At 23.7% G+C, this 21,520-nt stretch overlaps 3 protein-coding genes across 4 annotated transcripts in view; 2 read left to right on the plus strand and 1 right to left on the minus strand.

Annotated features, from left to right (window-relative positions):
- The window catches only part of LOC128961811 (plexin-B-like), a 34,922-nt gene extending 32,323 nt beyond the window's left edge, over nucleotides 1-2,599 (plus strand). For both annotated transcript variants that reach the window (XM_054308094.1, XM_054308093.1), the window contains exons 13-18: nucleotides 97-227; nucleotides 344-403; nucleotides 512-1,391; nucleotides 1,459-1,619; nucleotides 2,006-2,294; nucleotides 2,360-2,599. In XM_054308094.1, the coding sequence (XP_054164069.1) occupies nucleotides 97-227; nucleotides 344-403; nucleotides 512-1,391; nucleotides 1,459-1,619; nucleotides 2,006-2,294; nucleotides 2,360-2,542 (1,704 nt within the window). In that variant the 3' untranslated portion in view covers nucleotides 2,543-2,599. The remainder of the gene's footprint in view (nucleotides 1-96; nucleotides 228-343; nucleotides 404-511; nucleotides 1,392-1,458; nucleotides 1,620-2,005; nucleotides 2,295-2,359) is intronic.
- Nucleotides 2,600-12,200: 9,601 nt separating this feature from the next.
- LOC128961237 (carbonic anhydrase 12-like) lies at nucleotides 12,201-14,146 on the minus strand. Its single transcript, XM_054307454.1, has 3 exons — nucleotides 13,940-14,146; nucleotides 13,732-13,878; nucleotides 12,201-12,236 (listed from the first exon to the last, which is right to left on the minus strand). The coding sequence occupies exons 1-3, from the start codon at nucleotides 14,144-14,146 to the stop codon at nucleotides 12,201-12,203; spliced, it is 390 nt and encodes a 129-aa protein (XP_054163429.1).
- A 4,021-nt stretch (nucleotides 14,147-18,167) lies between these two features.
- LOC128961239 (natural resistance-associated macrophage protein 2-like) lies at nucleotides 18,168-21,520 on the plus strand. Its single transcript, XM_054307456.1, has 3 exons — nucleotides 18,168-18,308; nucleotides 19,586-21,392; nucleotides 21,465-21,520. Exons 2-3 carry the CDS (start codon nucleotides 19,835-19,837, stop codon nucleotides 21,518-21,520), a joined length of 1,614 nt encoding a protein of 537 aa, XP_054163431.1. The 5' UTR covers nucleotides 18,168-18,308; nucleotides 19,586-19,834.

A 21,520-nucleotide genomic window follows, 5' to 3' on the forward strand; every position in this document is an offset into this window, starting at 1 on the left:
TTATTTCATGTCATTCATATGTTTCCTCCATATTATTAATTGTTTACATAATTATTATTATATCTTTTTATTTGTTGTTATTCATCACAAAAATAGCACTCAAATGGCAATCCATATAATAGTGAGGAGTCGATGGCACACTTCGAGCAACTCATATATAACCGTAACTTCCTTTTGGTGTTTATTGAGACACTGGAAAACCAGAAATCATTTACCATTCGTGATAAGTAAGAATCGGTTCAATCGTTTGTCTCGTAAAAGACGACAATCACTTAAATCCATTTCTTAGTTAAACTTTTTTTTCCTTTGTCTCTCTTTTTTTCCTCAATGATGACAAACACAGAGTTAATGTGGCATCACTTTTGATGATTATTTTGATGGAGAAAATGGATTACGCCTTTGAGTAAGTCATAAAAACTAATGAATTATTATCTTTGACTCGATGTGATAATTAATTGTCTGTTCAAACAATTGACAATAATCTTATTTTTTTTATTGTTATCAATCATAGTATTCTTCGGGAACTATTAATAAGACTTATCCAAAAGTATGTGTCCTCCAAACATCCGCAACTATTGCTTAGACGTACGGAATCGGTGGTTGAAAAACTGTTGACCAATTGGATGTCACTTTGCATGTATAAATACATCAATGAAGTGGCCGGTAGTTCACTGTTTTTGTTATTCAATGCCATTAAACATCAGATAGAAAAAGGACCCATAGATTATGTGACACATGACTCGAGATACTCCCTGTCCGAGGAACGGTTACTCCGTGAACAGGTTGACTATATGACAGTAGTTATTCATGTTATTCAAGAGGGAACGGCAGAAAAAATTCAGTGTCGAGTCCTTAATTGCGATACTATAAGTCAAGTGAAGAGTAAAATCATTGACACTATCTATAAAAATGTAACTTTTTCTCAACGGCCGACAGTCAATGAGGTGAACCTCGAGTGGAGACACGGAAGAGGTGGTCATCTAATTCTTGCCGATGAAGATTTGACTACTAAAGTGATAAATGGTTGGAAACGATTAAATACTTTAAGTCATTATGGCATCAAAGATATGGCTGTAATGGGTCTCATAATTAAGGAAAGGCGTTCCAGTAATCATTTGTATGAAACCATACCATCCAACAGTCCTACACATTCGCCGTCTCACCGAAACATATATAATACATTAACAAACAACTATTCAAACCACTATTCCAGCAATTATTCACATTATTACAGTACTATTAACAGCAATAGTACCCGTGTATGTGATGATAGTCGGGTGCGCACCTGGCATCTGGTCAAGCCTTTCGATGACAACCATACCGACAACTCCAAGGATCAGTTGCACAAACAGATACCAGAAATCTATTTGACGCGACTTTTGTCAACAAAGGTAACATTTATTTTATATTTGTTAATTGCAATCAATAATTAATAACTTAAACGACTCTAAATCTTAGGGCACAATCCAAAAATATGTCGACGATTTCTTGTCCACAATATTGACAGTCAATGATAAGCTGCCACTCGCTGTCAAATGGCTGTTCGACTTACTGGACACCGCAGCCGCCAATTACGGCATCACTGACCACGAGGTGATCCACGCGTGGAAAAGCAATAGGTAAACATAGTTTAATACAATCAGTTAATATTATAATTACAACTCTATTTGAAAAATTATTTAAATTATTAAATATTAATAAATACAATTAAAAAAAATTCTAACGAAAATAACTTACTTACTTATATAATTTAAACACTTATAAAAATTATTACTAATAATTATTATATATATTTATATTTTATTTATTTATTTATTTAAGCCACTGTTAGTTGTTATGTATACAATATATAAATAAATAATTAGCATTTTTTCATTGAAAATAAATATATTATGATTATATATTTGTGTAAATTCAGTATATTTGACATAAGTGTAAATTTTTGTCAATTTTCTTATAATATAACAAACCAAATGATTTTATATTTATTTTCCTTCAAACCCAGTCTTCCGCTCCGATTTTGGGTGAATTTAGTCAAAAATCCCGACTTTTTGTTTGACATCGAAAAGTCTTCATCAGTGGACGCCTGTCTATCTGTGATCGCACAGACTTTTATGGACTCGTGTTCAACACAAGAGCACAGACTGGGAAAGGACTCGCCTTCCAATAAATTACTGTTTGCAAGGGATATACCTGTCTATCGGAAAATGGTATCCAAATACTATGCTGACATCGCATCGTTGCCGCCAATACATGAGTCGGATGTCGTCGCCAACATGAATGCCATATCACAGGTATATATTTATATATTAATTAAATTTTTTTCTGTTATTAAATTTGCCATATTTTCTGCTACCAGTCTTATGCCGGTGAAGTTGACACATATAACGCTTTACGGGAACTTTATATCTATGTTTCACGATATAGAGAACCATTGTTTGAAGCCCTGTGCTGTGATCCACAGAGTCAGCGACAGCACCTACATCTCAAATTAGAGACCATTGCCTTTTCAATGGGCAGTCAGGAAACTATGTTAGTCTAATCAACTGTTAAATTGATTGATTAATAAATAGCTTAGTCTTTTGAGAAGTTTATTTAAAATAAAAACAAATGTTGTTTATATAATCATTTTTGTATACATAAAAATACATATTGTATTGAATCAATAATTTATATTTGCTATAACTAAATAGTTTACATTGTAATTAACATTATAAGCGATTAAATTATCATATTTGTCATTGAGGTATCTGTTTTTATTAAATGTTTTATTAATTATCAAATGTTTTCCAAGCTAATTGAAAATCTATGCATTTCTATTGGAAAACTTGCATTTATTTAACAATTTATTTGTTAATTATAATATACATTTAAAATTTTGACTAAAACTGTAATTGTAAAACCAATCAAATCAGGGTATAAACGCATCAAATCTATAAAATTATAAATATTATTATTATATTTAGTAATTATTAATAATTACGATTTGAAATTGTAAATATAGTTTTTATCATCATAAATTTAATTATACATTTTATTAAATGCTTTTTAAATTTTAATGAGAATTTAATTTTATGAAATTATTATCGACTTGTAAATTAAATATATATTATTATATATATATATATATATCTAGCTTTTAGCTAAAATAATTATATTTGCTTTATAGGTATATATATGTACATATATAAATTTATAATTTATATAAATTAATTTTAAAGTGCACTCAAAATAAAATAAATTTGTATGAAATATTTAAAAATTATTATTTAAAATTAATAAAGATATATTTGAAATAAATAATTGAATTTATTATGTGTTAAATGTTAATTTATTTAATTAATTACTTTTACTTAAATCTTTATTTAAAATCTCACTAATTTTTAAATATTTGTTAAAATCTGAACATTTTTTACTCTAAGACTTAGATTCAAAGTTAAACATTAATAAGTCAAATAAACTATTTTGCAAAATAATTTTATTGTTTTCAAAAAAGTATGCTCTTATTTGACATAATATCATAGACTATAAGAGTATATGAAAATAATAATTTTTTTGCTAACTGTGCGGCTCAGTGACCATCATTTCTGTACCATTTATTAACTAATAAAATACCGCATTAACAGCTGTTGTTATAATATCAATATAATGTTTGTTTTCATTATATATATGATGAAGTTGTCATAAAACTAACAATAATCTATATTTCATATTATAAACATTTAATTAACAATAATATTGTGACACATATACTGTATAACCAAATATCAGATTTTTGATAATTATTTTTATGTCAAATTAAAAAACTATTTAAAAGTTATAGTTAATTTGTTTAGTTTATATTTTTTTAAAAAATTTATAGCCATGTAATTTTTAAAGTATTATTTCAGTTTATTTCTATGTTTTATAGTAAATTTTATATTAGTTAACACAATTAAATGGAGTATACAGTATATGATATTATTATTTAAATGCTATAATATTTCTATTTTGTTGATTTAATTATTGTATTGTAAATCTTGTATACATTAATTACAAAATTTATCAAAAACACAAATGAAAATTTTATACTAAAAATATAACAAATATATATATATATATTTTTAATATACTTATCCATTAAATTATATATATTGTATGTTTAAAATCATATAACTATAAAAAAAATCTATTTTATTTAAATTTTTAAAAATATTTTGCGATCTCTGATTAATTATAAGCTATTGTGTTATTTATTTGCTGACTATTACACTGAGATAACATAAATGTCTGACTTATCGTTGAACGAGACATTAATTTGTCAATTAATTGCAACAAAAAAATAAATTAATGTCTCGAAACTAAAGCATGAAATATATATGAAAAAATTTTTTGGACACAATTTTTAGACATGAAATCAATAGTATCTACTAATCGTATGGCATTAACAATGTTATTGATCTTTATTTACAGTGAGGGTGTAGTATGTGTTGATCACAGCATCTCATCAGAGCTTTTAATGTTTGCACTCAATATTTGGAGTGCACTGTAAATACAGATATTTAGATTACATAAGCAATACATACCGTATATACTGTACTAGTGATACCCCATATAATAAATATGAGAATTATTATTATATTATATATTATTCAATACATAATCTAATAGATAGTAAAGGTTAAGATGCACTCAACATATAAGGATTGCGATCAATGTTTGGCCGCTAGGAATCCAAACTGTGGGCTCATATTCACTGAAAAAAGAGGTTTTGTATGATATATATTATATATATACAGTATATACCATACCATTCCTCCTATTCATATCATAGTATACCTACTTATACTCTACACTAACAATCATTATATACCGAAGCCATAGATATATTGTGCACACAAACTCCTAAATGCATTCATAATAAATCAAATTAGATGTCTGAGCCCTCACATACTCTCACCGTTTTTATTCTCCACTGAAATATAAGATCCCTTTCCCGCTCTCTTATATCATTCCGACAAATAAATATTATTTATATATTAATTATATTTTTTCAGTCCTTAATATCTAACAAAATACACAATAGGATAGTAAATGGACTTAAGTGTTGACTATATATACAGTAATATAAATACATATATTTTTATGAATTATATCTCAAAAACTTTTTTCTCGCTTTCACTTTTCAGTCTATGTCTGACCCACTCATCACTCCCTTTCCTATCAATTCATGCAATTGAGTAAATTACAAAAATACATACACCGTATGTTTTTAGCTATAATAGAGTAAAATTTAATTATTTTAAATGAAGTGCAAAATGTGTTATTTTTTTCTTTCTCACTAGAAATTTATCACATTATTATTCAAACAATTTAGTAGTCAAATGAAAATTAACTAAGTTTTCAACTGTATTGTGTATTCAAGTATTTTACAAATTTTATTATTATTATTTGAGTATAAATTATTTATCTTTAGTAAACGAGAGAGAGACTGTATATAATGCAATTTTTAGTCAAAACATTTTGATTATTGTAATTATTAATATAAAAATTGAGAGCATTTAAATGCATAGACTTATTCAATGTGTGATTCATTATATTCGTAAAATTTTTTATTAGTTTTGCAAAAATTACATTAGCAGCACATGGATGTATATATGTTTAGTCAATATATGGTTATATTTAATTAGCCTAAAATGTCTGGACCCCAACACCATAACCATTAGGCAATGCACTTAAAAATAGTTATTAGTTTTGGTGCTAATAAAGAGTTAACTGGTTTTGTTGTACAATCAGTCAGTAGTAATAGTATAGTAGTATTGGTGTAATACACGAAAAGGGATGTGAAATGTTATGTTTGCTATTATGAGTCCATTCCAGTGCAATGATGACCTACCGGTGTATATACAGTATATGAAGTATACAACTGCTGTATTTGTGTAGTTATTGTATGCAAGACATGCAGTTTTATGCACGACTTAATCAATTGAATAGTGAAGCACTCAGTATTAGTTAAATTGTATAAATTGTCGATATATACCAATATATATATATATATATAATATACAATTTGTGTACATTTTATATCTCTATGTATATTTATTATGTAATATTTTATATAATATCATATATATCAGGTGTTCAGTCATTCAAATTATTCAAAAATAATATGTTATATATTATATTATATTTTAGGATATACTGTATATGCCATTGTAGTCAGTTATACTTATAACTTATACACACATTAGATATTAGTTATTAGTTTGGATATTGACTGCATTACAAATATTATATAATACCATAAAAATATTATTATTATTATTATTACAGTGTTGGGTACATTGTTTCAACAGTGCATACCATGTTATGAGCACATATAGCATATACCGGTATAATATATATTAGTAGAGAGAGTTTTGAATGATTTTTTAATAAAAGCCTTTTGTTTGGGGAAATCCATGTATTTCTGTTTCAGTCCACTTGTCTTTCATAATATATGACATAATGGCAGTCGGTTTAGGGCTTCATATCTGTCACACGGGCTTCAGCTCTGAGTGTGTGTCGGTAACTATCAGAGAGTTAGAGACCCTTTTAAAGTAATTTGTTTTTTTGCTCAAATTTTCTCTCTATTTCTCTCTTTGTTTTTGGTAAATATTATATACAATATATATATATTTATATACAGTATATACCATCAATAGATTACATATAAAATACATGCGAACACACTGTGAAAGCGGCGTCACATTTTGCACAACCTCCTCATCTCTATTGTCTGTCATTTACTATCATATATATTATACTATACCATCACTAGCATTGACTTTTGATAGCCTTCTCTTAGCCCAACTTTCCTACCGGTTGGCCGCACAATGCACTACCAGTGCTTATGGATTTGATTTGTTCATTTGATACAATTATTGTGCCTAAAATCACATAATTATTTTTGCCTTAAATGTATAATATTATTGTATATTTGGTTCACCGACTAACTGACTGATCTCTGTTTGTCTATCAGTCTCTCCCCCACAACAATTGGATGCACTTTACATTAAAGATAATGTTACCAATATATCCACATATTATTAGTGATTATGTGAATCAAATCACTATAGTATAGTATTATGACCATACTGTCAATATTTTATCTTAAATTATTATAATACATAAGTTAGATATATGGATGATTTTAATTTTCTAATATTATTATCTAAATAATCTTGATTTGACTTAAGATCTAATTTATGATAATTATTAATACATTTAATATTATATTAATTATAAAATTGATATAAATTTAAAACTAAATAATAAATAAATGATTTAAGTTTCTAATTTAAGTAATTCTAAGTTACAATAAAACTTGTCCTACAAATAAAAAATATATTGTCACACATTAACTGTTTTAATAAAATAATTAACAGATTACTCATTATGAGGATTATTGACTTAAATTCATAGGTAATCCATAAATATTTTCTCCACAGTTTAAGTTACAACTGTTGTATTGACAGAAACTGATATATAAGAGTTCATGACCTATAATAGTAGTCTACAATACCGGTCAATACCATACATATAATGTTAAGTTTACTCATTCATTATTATTTTGTTTTACTTAACTTTTGTTAAGACATTTAAAGATAATGTCTATTATTTTTACTGTCTTTTGCTGTGATTTTCACTCCCATTGCCATCATTTAGACCATTGCTTTTGCATTAAATTACATAAACATAAATCAATTTAAATTGCATTTGTGTTGGTAGTACTGAATTTTGTGTAGACATTGCAAATATAGATTATGTTATAATTGTGTCGCTAAGTATGGGTAATACAAGTTATGTTTTGATAAAATATTATATTGTATTGACAATTTGTAGATGTAATTATTATACGAATTTTATATGAAAAAAATTATATGATATATACAAACATATTATTTGCGATGATATTAAAGGCAACAATACTAAAGTATATCCCAAATGATTTTATTCTTACCGTAAGTAAAAAATATTTTTTCTTTTATATACAATCTATGTGTAGTTAATATAATGAATATATTGATTGATATTTGCATTGTTTTCATCAAATACTAAAATGTAATAAAATATAGTAATAATAATAATAGCAGTAATAATAATAATCTTAATAACAATATCTTCAGTATTGGTATAACAATTGATGTCATTTAGTTATCTGACATTAATTATATTATTAGCCATAACTTTATCCTAACTTTATGTTTCTCATAGCAATTGACACAAAGATATTCAGATATTATTGTATTATGTCTTTACTATACTGTATACATATAGATAATATATACCATATGATGATAATGTAATCAATTATGTGAAATGAAATACAAGACAACAATAGTAAAGGCATATAATGTATTATATAATTATATTTGTTCCGCAATTAACGTCAAAAATTTCATTAATATTGAAATTTAATTCTTGGAGAAAAGCGATTTAATTGAATATCAATTAATTACAAACACATAGACATACAGTATATGTATATACAGTACTTGTTATGTCTGCGAGAAAAAGCTTTTGGTAAATACATGAGCCATACATTTGCAATAGTAATACTAAAAGAAAGTAGTTTTAGGCTCATAATTATATTCAATTGAATACACGAGTTTCAGCCCTCAATTCATTTAGATTCTGTAGTTTTTTTAGGCACAAACCAAACACACACTACAAGGTCTGAGCTAACAAATTAGTAACAATGCAATAGACTCCCCAAACATTAAACAATTAAAAACAAGACATAACAAGGATGTAAATCAGTTATTTTGAGAGAAAAAACATTTCCAAACAAAAAACAAACAAAAAGCTCATCAATAAAATAACGTTACATTCATTTGCATTATATTTGAATTTTTCATTTGTAAAAGAGATACCAAGTTCTCACATATAATCAATATATAGTCAAAATATTTTTTGTCTAAAATGCTTTTATCATTTTTTATATATATATATTTTATTAATTAAAATTGTTATTTGAATGCAAAATTAATTATTGTATAAATATATACAAATATTATACAAATAAAATATTTTGCTGATAATTAATTTTAAGTATTATTCTAAGCATAAATTATATTAATAAAAACTAAAATAAATTATATACATATTTTCTTCCAATCATAATAAGATAAATAGTGTAAAATAAAATAAACAAAAAAATAATAATTAATATATAATTAGATTTTTTTATTCATATAAAACTTAGATTATGAGGATGTACTAAATTTAATTAATTGTTTTAATAAAAATGCTATAATAAAATTATCAATACACTATTTTTATGATATATACAATTTTTTTATTTAATCTAGATCACAATACAAAAAATATATAATGTTATTGATTTGATTTAAACGTATAATCAATCTTATCAATCAATTTATACTTATATTTATGAGATTAAAAAGTGATTAATAATACAATGTATGTGTAAATTACAACAGTTTTTGTACTTTACAGTATATAGTATATACTGTATATAACATATACAGTACTTTCATATAATAATTACATTTTGATGAATACTTATCTATTGAGGTTTAATCTAAAAAAATATCGTTAAGTTTTTGTTTTATCTTATTTATAGTATATGTTAGTGATGTCACTGTACGTGTTTTAACATTTATATGATATTCAATGATTTATGGGTTGGTATGCCTGCACAGGTCGGTCTGCATATCTATCAATTGTCTCATTATGCATAAGTCAGTCAATTACTTGTGTATATGTGTTAGTTATCAGCGCTCGCAATCGTGTTTCATGTGACGGATTCCCCAATAAATGGTCGCATCATTGACACAAAAAAAACCCTCAAATTTATATGGAAAATATATGTATATTTAAAATATAAAGTCAAAAAAACATATTGTATCTAACACTTGACACTTTACTTTGTAAAGTAAATTTGATTAAAAAAATAATGAATTAATGGACTGATTAAATATTAATATTTGCAATTTATATAAAAGGCAAAAAACACAAAAATTATAACAAGATGTATGAGATCTTATTGTAGTTATATTTTATTTAAAACAAAAACAATATTTTCAGTAACTTTTGTTTACAACAAACCCACATATAGTGTACAAACAAATGCCATACTCTTGATGTCAGATCACGTAGTGGTAAATCTGGTGAAGAAGCAGTCAAACTGATGCTCACCTCTTCAAACCAAACCATTTAAATTCAAACATTGCATTGTCTATAAAATCTAAATGTCTTTCCTCCCGGTGCTCTTAGTTACACATTTAAACAAAAGTTCGCTAACAATAGTCTTTTTTAGAAAACTTAATAGTATTTTATTAGTTTTTTTTCTCTCAAACTATACATTTCCTGTAATGTAATAAAAAATAATATTGTTATGCATTTTGGTTTAAAAGATATTAAATATAATTTATTTGTTAAGTGTATTATATATTTTTTTGCAGTAAAACATTTGCACACATTTTTATTATTATTAAACTCAGATATTAATGAAAAAATCAGTGAGTTTAGCATATATTACATATATTTTCTTATATAAATGCAATTTCTTTAAGAACTTCAATAAATATAAATTATATTAACTTTTATTATTATTATATTTTTCACTATTATTTGAACATTTTAGTGTAATATTACTAATAAATAACATGTTTTTATATATTTATTAAAACTATTTTCATTAAAGACAAACCCTATCGGTTGCAAAACAGTAAACATAATTCGTGATAATTTACAGTAGATTTAAATAAATTATTTGGACAGTTATGTTACTTAACAGTACAAAAGCCTCTGTTAAAGTATAGTAACTGTAATTGAATATGAAAACTAAATCGTAAAAATAATTTTCAAATAAAATTGTATAATTTGACTTATTTAATTACTAGTTAAGTAAATAATAATATTATAATTTTGTTTAGAATTTTCTAATAAAAAAAGTTAAAAATATTTAATGAGTTATACATAAATTAATGTACAGTAATTAATATATATTATAATTTATACAATATTATTTTAACAATAACAAGTGTAAATTATAAACTTATTTATTTGTTTTATATTTTGATTCAAATAGTGTCATCTATGGGAACTAATTATATTGATGTTCAAGAATATTATAATAATTCATATACTACTAAATAATTTTGTTTTTATTTTAAATATATAATATTTTTGTAATAATGGCAAATTCATAGTTATTAATTGTTAATATAAAAATTGTATTATATTAAAAATATAAATTACATCTACAGTACTGTACATTAATACATTAGATTTATGAAAGCAAACATATACTGTACTTTAATACCTGTACTAATGATTAATGTAAATACAATAATTGTGATCTGAATTTAAATTTAGAATAAAACCAATTATTTTAAAAATTATATTTATATGATTATTATATTACATGTACAATGTATAAGTAAATAATACATTAATATAATTTATAAAAATAATATGTTTTATTATAAAACAAATAAAACAATTACAGTATTTATTTATTCAATGTTATAGAATGTCACAGAATTATATAAATCATGTGATATATTAATAGATATATTAATGAAATTTATTATTTTTTAAAGTTATATTTAATTATTACTATTAACTGTTATAAACTTAACAGTTTTTGTCTACTTTTGGTTCTGATTAGTATTTTTTGAGAGAACTTACAATATTATAGAATATTTAATGTTTATTTAAATTAATAATATATATATGTATTATAAAATAAATTGCTAATAAAATATTAAGCTAATTTGATTCAAAATAAACAACAAGAAAAAACTGATACAAAATATTTGAATATAATTATAAAGTATTACAATTGATTAGATATGATTTAATTGCAACAAATTTCTAATACTTATGATTACATTAAAATATTTTGTATCATTTTATTGTTTATTTTGATTTAATTTATCTTAATTTTTATTAATATAGCAACTGATATCAATTGTAAGTGAAATTAAATTTTATAACAAATTACTTTTAATTTATAGTTAAATTTAAGCTTTTATAAAGTTTTTAAAGTTCAAAGTTGTAAAACATTAGTTGAGTTACTCAGTTGACGAAACAATAGATTAAAAACTGATTGTATTTTTTATTAAATAATTTTATTTTAATTTGAAATTTTATTACAAATTTTAGTTATTATTGTAAAGCACAGGTTGTCAATGTAATGTCTATTACTTTTATTTACTAATCATAAAAGGTATGGTCAGTACTACCTAGTGTTGACAAAAAATAGAAATTTATAAAATAATAGAGAAATTTCTAGAAAGTTTCTAAAAGAAATTTTTATTTATGGGATCCCCATGGTTAATTTTATTTTCTCGATATTTGTTATCTTTATCATTGTTTTTATAAGTAATATTTAAATGTTATTATTAGTATTTTAATTATTAATTAAAGTAAAAAATTAATTTATTTAATTATATTAAACTATGGTATAATAAAATGGTGAATAAAATTTTACAAAACTGATTATTATTAAATAATTATAATTCTTAATATACATAGGTTTATGTAGGTATCCCATTTGTATATTAGTATTATACAGTAATCTACATTATATAGTATAATATTATATGTATAGTAGTGTCTCATTAATATATTTATAGTTTTACAATATCTATAGATATAAGGATCCCATAGTATAACAAAAAAGTTAAATTTCTATAGAAATTTATTACTGAGAAACTTTCTCAGTGAAATTTATTAGAAACTTTCTATTTGCCCATTTGAATATTACTTATTTTAGTGAAATGTTTCTTAATATGTATCTATACTTTACATAGTTTATTGTTTAATAATAATAATTAAATATAGCTTAAAACAAACAAACAAAAAGTTTTATTAATATAAATCTAGATATGATATGTATGTCAGGGTTGGAAAATACAAGGTTTTGAATTTTGACTTTATATGATATAGTATTGTACAATAAACTGCTTGTATTATACAATTTTCAAAACTAATATTGAACTAGTAATCCATGTTTAAAAATTTAGTAAAAATATTTGGTAAAAATATAATTACTAGAATATTCATTATTGTTATAATAATCGTAGATTTTTAATTATAATAATAAAATAATTTAAAATAAATCAATATCTTTATAAATTATTATACACCAAACATTTTCAGAACAAACTCGGTACTTTTTTATTTATGTTACTTATGTTTTTTGTGCTACATTTGGTAATTATAAAAGATACCATATTGTCATGAGTTGTTTAAAAAAATGCGACATCATTTATGTAATTATATAATTATTTAATAGAGATATAGTTACACAAAAAACATATGTAATATACATAAAAAGGGCCCGAGTTTTCGGTAGATCATAAGCCGTGTACATTAAATTATAAATATTTATTTTTGCTTATATCATGCTTTTAACATTAAGTGGTGCTAAATTTTGTTTGTAAGGAAAATTGATCATGTATTATACATTGTATTATACAGTATAATACGCTTTGTATTATACAAACATTTTGCTTCTGCCAACATTGATATACGGTATATACCATATAATACTGTATACAATTTATACAATTCAAATTATCTTTTAGTAATTATTATAGTTATTTAAAGCATAAATACTGTAGTTATTATATGTAATAAATAACAAACTAATATCACATTAAAAATAATTAATACATAAATATGTTAACAGAAATGTTTCAAAAATATAAACAATATTATAGAATATATCAACACATTATCTGAATTGATCGGTAATTTTCCCGATGTATAGATCTTTCGTCCGGCAATGTCCTGTAAGTGACGAATATTACCGATCATTCTCTTCAAATGACCGGTCCTTATGTCAAATGTTGTCGTAAACAATGTCCGAAACTTTTTAATCTTTTTTAAATCATATTATTTAATATTTTTAATATATATATAATAATTATATTAACATTACCTGATTCCTACCAATAAAGACCAGTTCCGGGTATACAATCCAAGTGACGGCTTCATTGCATTTGGGTGTCGTATATGAACCGAAATAACGATAAAACAAGTCTTTATTTGGCGGTAATAGACTCTCCAAATATATTGGTGTTTCAAATATGTATTGTTGGCCAATATCTTGAACATTATGCAAGTGATCTGTTATCATATCATACATTAAGTTTGGTTTATCTAATTCCTGGACAGTTAATACAAAATAATAAATTGAAATAATTAATCAATTTTTATTTATTTGCGGCTAATTTAGCAGTTTGAACAAACTAATTTAACTTGGTCAATCAAATTCATAGTAATAGTTGGCAAATTAACAAACATTACTTTAATGAGTCTATTGATTATATAATAATGTTTAGATAATGTATGCCATCAGTCACTATTTAATTGTATAAACAATCAATTGATATAATCTTAATCTAACGTCTCATTAAACACGTTTGCTTTTCCGACACAACTTTAACTATACTCTATAGCAATATATATGTCCAAACAGTGCTTAATTAGTAGTTTATATGTGTGTATTATCGGGTGCTTACGATATATAACAGTGCAATAATAGCATATCCATCGTCGTGAGCGTTGGCCGTTTCCGAGTCGCTGTATTTGATATTCATGTGCACTATATGTGCCTTAATTTTTTTTTTGTTAAATAAAGGTAAACACCATTAGTTTTTAGTGGTTGCAGTGCTAATGAGTCGTAACCCATCAAACACACAATGACTATACACACCTCCATCACAAACTTCTTGCCATTGATGGCATGTTCTGAACCATTATCTGATCCATCATTCCAATGAAAATGCAATTCACTAAACCTATAGGTCTGGTTGTTTAGAGCCGATCCCGTTATCAGGACATCAGTATCAGTGTTGTTATCGGGATTTAGTTTGACTAAAATAAATTTTACTAATTAGTAGTTAACTAAATTATTTAATATAATTTATCATATCTATCTATTGTATGACCTATTATTATTGTTATCTTAACTGAATTTTATTTTTTAAAATGTATTAATTTTTATCTACGAAACATTTATAGGGTATTAATAAGCAATTGCAACAACAAAATTGTGTACGTGATTGAATTATCAATACATATTTTAATATCCGATACTAATTGGCATTATTATCAGTTTGCATGATAATAAAACTTAAATTAATAAAGTATACTTTTAAATTGCTGTCTACGTGATTGATAACATGTTTTATTGTCATTAATCACATGCAATTTGGAGGGACAACTAGATATTTGACTTTTTAAATGATCAGGAAAAATTAAGTACAATATAGGAAATACAATTGCAATATAAAAGTTTTATTATCGGTAATATACAATTTTAATATCTAAATTTATGTATATCAATATTTTTTTAAAAAACGTATTATTTATAGTTATAATAAATAACATATTTGTTAATATGTTGTAAATATTGCATTTAAATAAACAAATTAAATAACAAAATGACAATAATATTTTATTTTCAATAAATATTTAGATTAATTTGATATAATAGTAGACAAATGTTTTTATTCATTATTGTATGTAAAAGAGTTGACAATAAAATAAAATAAAAATTGTTGTATACTTTGATGACTCAGTTAATACAATTAATTTATTTGATAATAATAAATAATAAACAAAATTACAGTACAATACAGTATATTGAAATATAATTGAAAATTGTTGCTCAAGGTTAGTTATATGTATATGTTTTAAATTAAAATAAGTTAATTTTAAAAACACAATTTATTTATTGCATATATTTTCAGTAAAAAATAACATAATTTATATGATATTATATTTCATTTTTTGAATTCAAATTAATTGCATATAATGTGCACTATAATTTGTTATAAATAATTAAATATAATTATAAATATAAGTTAGTTTCATTAAACACAACATAACATAAATGTTATTGATTTTTAAAAATTTAATATTTAAATAAAAATAAACTTTTTAAGGTACGTATTAATAATTAATTTTTTGTAATACTTTAAATATTAAATAACTATTAATAAATAACCTGATATACAATATTGTGTCTATAATAGCATATTATAAATTATATTCTTTATTTTAATGACAAAACAAACGAAAATTACATTAAATGTATTATTTTCTAATGTTTTTGAATTTTTATAGAAATTAAAATTAATTAACAGTTTTAAATATTAACAATTTTCATTGATTTATATTATTTTTACAAAATCTAAATATTTAGTCATTAATGATGTATTCAAAAAATTTAACTGATAAACATTTTTTTTAAAGTCTTAGTTTAATCAATATATTATAACTATTTTTTTAATTTTAAAATTTAAAAAAATATTTACAATTTGACATCTATTTGATACAAGTTTATAGCTGTAAAATTGTATGTTATCTTAAATTAAATTATTATTTCTTAATTAAATTTTAATTTATTCTGTTATCATATTATATATACTTTATATACATTTATTATACTATTTATATAATAACTCAAACTGAATATTATTCAATGTATATAATTACAATTGTGTATTCATACTAAATAATATACAGTATTTATTATTACAGATATTAAAAATCCTTAATGTAGATTATCAAAAAGCAAATATTAGTTATGAAGATTTATAAATAAATAAATGTTTAATAAATGTTTTTATAAGATAAAATATATTAAATTATATAATTTTCGTATAATAATATGTACATAATATACTGTATACTACTGTATATTATAAAAGACTTAAAAGTTAAATCTTAACGAATTTGATGATTAAACAGTAGTTTGTTAAACATGAGAAAGAATTAGAAAAATTTTATTTATATTGTGACGGCTATACTGTATTCACAATTTAATTAATATAAAGTATTTGATTTACAAATTTGTGTTTATATTACACAAAAACATATTAAAATGATATAATATTTTTTTAATTACATCCACTTGTTATCAATGGTCAGTAACATATGTCTTAAGTGGACAGATATCTGATGTAACACTTCACGAGTGAATTCATTAAGTGTTTTTTATATCTAAATCTTAAATAATATTTGTCTACTTTTTAAGAAAAAATATAATACAGTTTTACAGTTTTTAAATATTATATAATAAAGTAAATTTAATATTTTTTAAAAATTGCAATATTATTATAATAAATATTTTTTTGTAAATTATGTGTCTATTGAAAAATCATTAATATCTTAATTAGACAAATATATTAAATAACAATTAGTTTTCAAAAATAAATCTTTTCTTAAAAATTAAATATATAAATGTATTTTATAAAGCAATAATAATATGTTTGGAGATTCAATAGCAATATTATAATAATTTTAGCATCTAATATTAGTAATTTAATTAATATTCAAATTAAAAAATTAATCAATTTCGTTGAACTAAAAACATAATTAATTGATTATAACAATTTTACAAAAATTATAATTATAATCATATATTAATTTTATATAAAGGATTCATATAGTAGAGTAGTGTATCATTTCTTATAATATAGTATTAAAATAGCTATAAATATGGAGATACCATAGTATAAGAAAATAGTAAAATTTTTATAAAAATGCATTACTTAGAAATTTACTAGAAATTCCTATTTGCTTATCTCTACTCATATAATTATATCATTAAGTATTTTAACAATGATTTTCATAATAAAAAATAAATATCAATATCTGAAAAAATTATTAATTTTGTTTTTGTTTTTTAGTTTGAAAGTTATTGAAACAAATAATTTGTTACAATATAAATAAAAATTTTAAATCAGTAAAGCCTTTAATCATTTTTAACAAACTGTGTGTTTGGTCACAATTAGAGTTTTATTTAAACTAAACTAAACTACTGTTAATTACTTACACTAATTCCTCTATAATAATACCGATTCAATCAATTTTACTGATTATTTAACTTGAAATCTATGATTAGATATATTGTGTTTTATTCAATAAATACTAAAATATCATTTGGAGAAATGTAACATTAATATTGTATGTCAATAATAAGTTAAGTTTAGTAGTATTTAAATAATATACTATACTTTTTAATTATAGCAATACTAAAAATTATTATAAGGTTTATCATTTGTGGACAAACAATTGTTTCATAATTATCTCATATTTATTGATTAGTATTTATTAGTATATAAAGAGTGTTAATTTGCTATTAATTATTTAAAAACAATTTTATTGATTGTTCTATAATAATGATATAAACAATTATTATTGTGATTTTTTAATATAAATTTTTTATGTGATTTTTATTGCTATCTCATTTATGTCTTTTTAAATTAAATTATTTTTTAATCATCACCCGATTTAATGTAAGTTTTTATTTTCATTAACAAATACTTTATATTATATAGTTTTCATTATAAGGATAACTAAATAAAAACAGTTAACTACAACTAAACAACTTATTATTATATTTAAAAATCTATCTTAATCTTTAGCAAAAAAAATTGATCAATAGCTAAGACATAATATTTACTTAATAAGTGAAGTGTAAATATAATATCTAAAAAAACAATTGTTTATTTGCATTAAATTTATCAATAGTAATGTGTTAATATCTTTATGCACTGTTAATAACAAACTATTATGAAATGTGTGATGAAGTTTTATTAATGTTTATTTGTATAGCATTTCTTAATTTATTATCAATCTTCAAGTTAACTAATATCAAATGTTAACCTATGTTTATACTGTATAAAAACTTTAATCATATAAAAAATTAAATTTCTATAATAATTGAGAAATTATTTGTTGCAATATTTTTAATTTATTATAATTTTAACTATTAATAGTTTATTGACTACCAGTTTTCAGTAAAGTGTTTTTATGTATGTAATGTACAGCAAAATAATTTAAATTTTACTTAAGTATCGAAAACTTTTTTCTTAATAATAAAATCTAAAATTATAAATATTATTCTACAGTTTTTTTTATACGTTTCGTATTACATACACCTCAAAAATAGCTTAAATGTTTTATTTAAATAATAATTTAATGTTATTTTTTATAATAAAATTATTATTTTTGAAATAATACCTTTATATCCTGTATTATACATATCAGCCGAGTTGATAGCCCGATCATAATTAATAAATTCAACTTTCATATTGGTATCGATCACTAACTTATTGGTATTGATATCAATAGGTGATTGTTGTCTACCCCTACACTTATCAAATTGTTTTTCCCAAAAATTTTCGCCTTTTTTGCCCCAATAACTCCAAAAAACATCTATAGTTTTATTTAATATAAGTTAATTTATTTTTATAAATTTTTGTATCATAATATTAAAATAAATAATTAGTATAAACCTCCAGTTGATTGTCGTGAAACAGAACTTGATATAAAAGAAAATACTGAAAATAATGTAATAAAAAATATACAAATATTCATCTTATTTTGTTTTTAGTTAACAATAATATTAAAAAATTTACATAATATAAAATTTAGAAGTTAAATTTAATACATATTAATATATATATACAAAAATATAACATGAATAATAAATTATTACTATTATATTATTTTATTACGTTAACAATAGTTATTATTTATTTGACTAATTGTATTATTCAATTTTATTTAGTTTAATTGTGAAGCAATAAAATACAATATTAAACGTAACTATAGCTGAAATGGATTTTTATGAGTTTTCGTAATTTTTTTTTATTTGCTGACAATTATATTTTATATTTACTAATAATACTGTGCCAACAATTAATTAATTAAATTACATATTTCTATTAAAACTATTATAATTTGAACTATTGTTTAATTGCATYATTGATTATACATTATTGTAACAAATCATTTGCAACAAACAATTGCTATCAAAATGAATATGAAAATAGGAGACGTCTCTAATGATGATATCAATGATATCGCTAGCAATGAAAATGATAAGAAAACATCGGAACAATTGGACACTTATTTTACAGCAGAAGTATCGGTGCCCGTTGTTAGTGACTACCGGTTCAGTTGGCGTAGATTGTGGGCCTTTACTGGTCCAGGATTTCTTATGTCAATCGCTTATCTGGACCCGGGAAACATTGAATCTGATTTGCAATCGGGTACAGTGTCCAGATATCGGCTGCTGTGGGTTCTGGTTTGGTCAACAATTGTTGGACTTTTTATGCAACGTTTGGCCGCACGTCTAGGTGTGGTCACTGGCAAACATTTGGCAGAAGTTTGTTATATCAGATACCCGAAAGTTCCGCGAATTTTATTGTGGATAATGTCAGAAATTGCAATCATTGGTTCCGATATGCAAGAAGTTATAGGCACTGCTGTGTCCATATATTTATTGTCCAATAGGACTATCCCTTTATATGCCGGTGTTTTACTAACAATTTTGGATACATTTTCATTTCTATTGTTGGATAGATATGGTTTACGCAAATTAGAGGCATTTTTTGCTCTTTTGATAGCAATAATGGCCATTACTTTTGGTTATGAGTTCATCAAAGTCAAGCCATTGGCCGTTGATATTGCAAAAGGAGTGGTCATACCTTACTGTGAAGGGTGTGACAGTAAATCTTTATTACAGGCCGTCGGTATTATCGGTTGTATAATAATGCCACATAACCTATACCTTCACTCAGCTTTAGTCAAATCACGCAAAGTTGATCGCAAAATCAAAGAAGAGATCAGTGATGCTAACCGTTATGTATTCATTGAGGCTGTATTAGCACTGGGAGTCTCTCTGATGATAAACATATTTGTCACTTCAGTGTTTGCTCACGAACTCTATGGTAAATCTAACGCAGATGTGCTTCAGATATGTAAAGCCACGAATAACTCAATCTATGACACGAGTGATTTTGAAGACAACAACAAACCATTTGATGCCGATCTTTACAAGGCTGGCATATATATGGGCTGTCAGTTTGGTGCCTTTGCTATGTATATCTGGGCTGTTGGTATATTTGCCGCCGGACAGTCATCAACTATGACGGGCACGTATTCGGGACAGTTTGTTATGGAGGGCTTCTTAAATCTTAAGTGGGATCGTTGGAAAAGAGTACTATTGACCCGAACTATAGCCATAGCACCGACACTCGCCGTAACCCTAACCTCAGACATTGGTCGCTTGACAGGAATGAATGATTATTTAAATGCCTTAATGAGTATTATGTTGCCGTTTGCATTGCTACCGGTGCTAACATTTACATCAAATGTCAAAGTGATGGGTCAGTTCGTTAACGGAATATTTATGAAATGTTTTTCAACAATTGTCTCATTTATTGTAATTTCAATTAACCTATACTTTGTTATTGATAGAGTATATGAAAATGGAAATACATTAATCTATACATTAGTTGCAATATTTGGTGTATTATATATTATATTTATAATTTATCTTATTATTTGCTATTCTGTGGTATTATTATCAAGTGATTGGCCACAAAATACTAAATTTGGCCGATATTTTAAAAATGTTGATAGCATTGAATATCAATATAAAGATCCAAAGATATCAATAGCCAAACCAACTAACTCTCTGTCCAATCCAAGACTATAA

This window comes from Oppia nitens, unplaced genomic scaffold, assembly GCF_028296485.1.
Source record: "Oppia nitens isolate AA-2021 unplaced genomic scaffold, nextdenovo-longstitch-racon4-pilon3 scaffold5_pilon_pilon_pilon, whole genome shotgun sequence".
NCBI classification, from domain to species: domain Eukaryota; kingdom Metazoa; phylum Arthropoda; class Arachnida; order Sarcoptiformes; family Oppiidae; genus Oppia; species Oppia nitens.

Coding starts and splice junctions, on each gene's coding strand:
- LOC128961237 (XM_054307454.1), bottom strand. CDS start 14,146: ATGTATGATATGATAACAGATCACTTGCATAATGTTCAAGATATTGGC. Junction 13,879..13,939: donor TCTTTATTGGTAGGAATCAG/GTAATGTTAATA, acceptor GATTTAAAAAAG/ATTAAAAAGTTTCGGACATT. Junction 12,237..13,731: donor TACCGATCAATTCAGATAAT/GTGTTGATATAT, acceptor TGTCAACACTAG/GTAGTACTGACCATACCTTT.
- LOC128961239 (XM_054307456.1), top strand. CDS start 19,835: ATGAATATGAAAATAGGAGACGTCTCTAATGATGATATCAATGATATC. Junction 21,393..21,464: donor TTCTGTGGTATTATTATCAA/GTGATTGGCCAC, acceptor ATCAATATAAAG/ATCCAAAGATATCAATAGCC.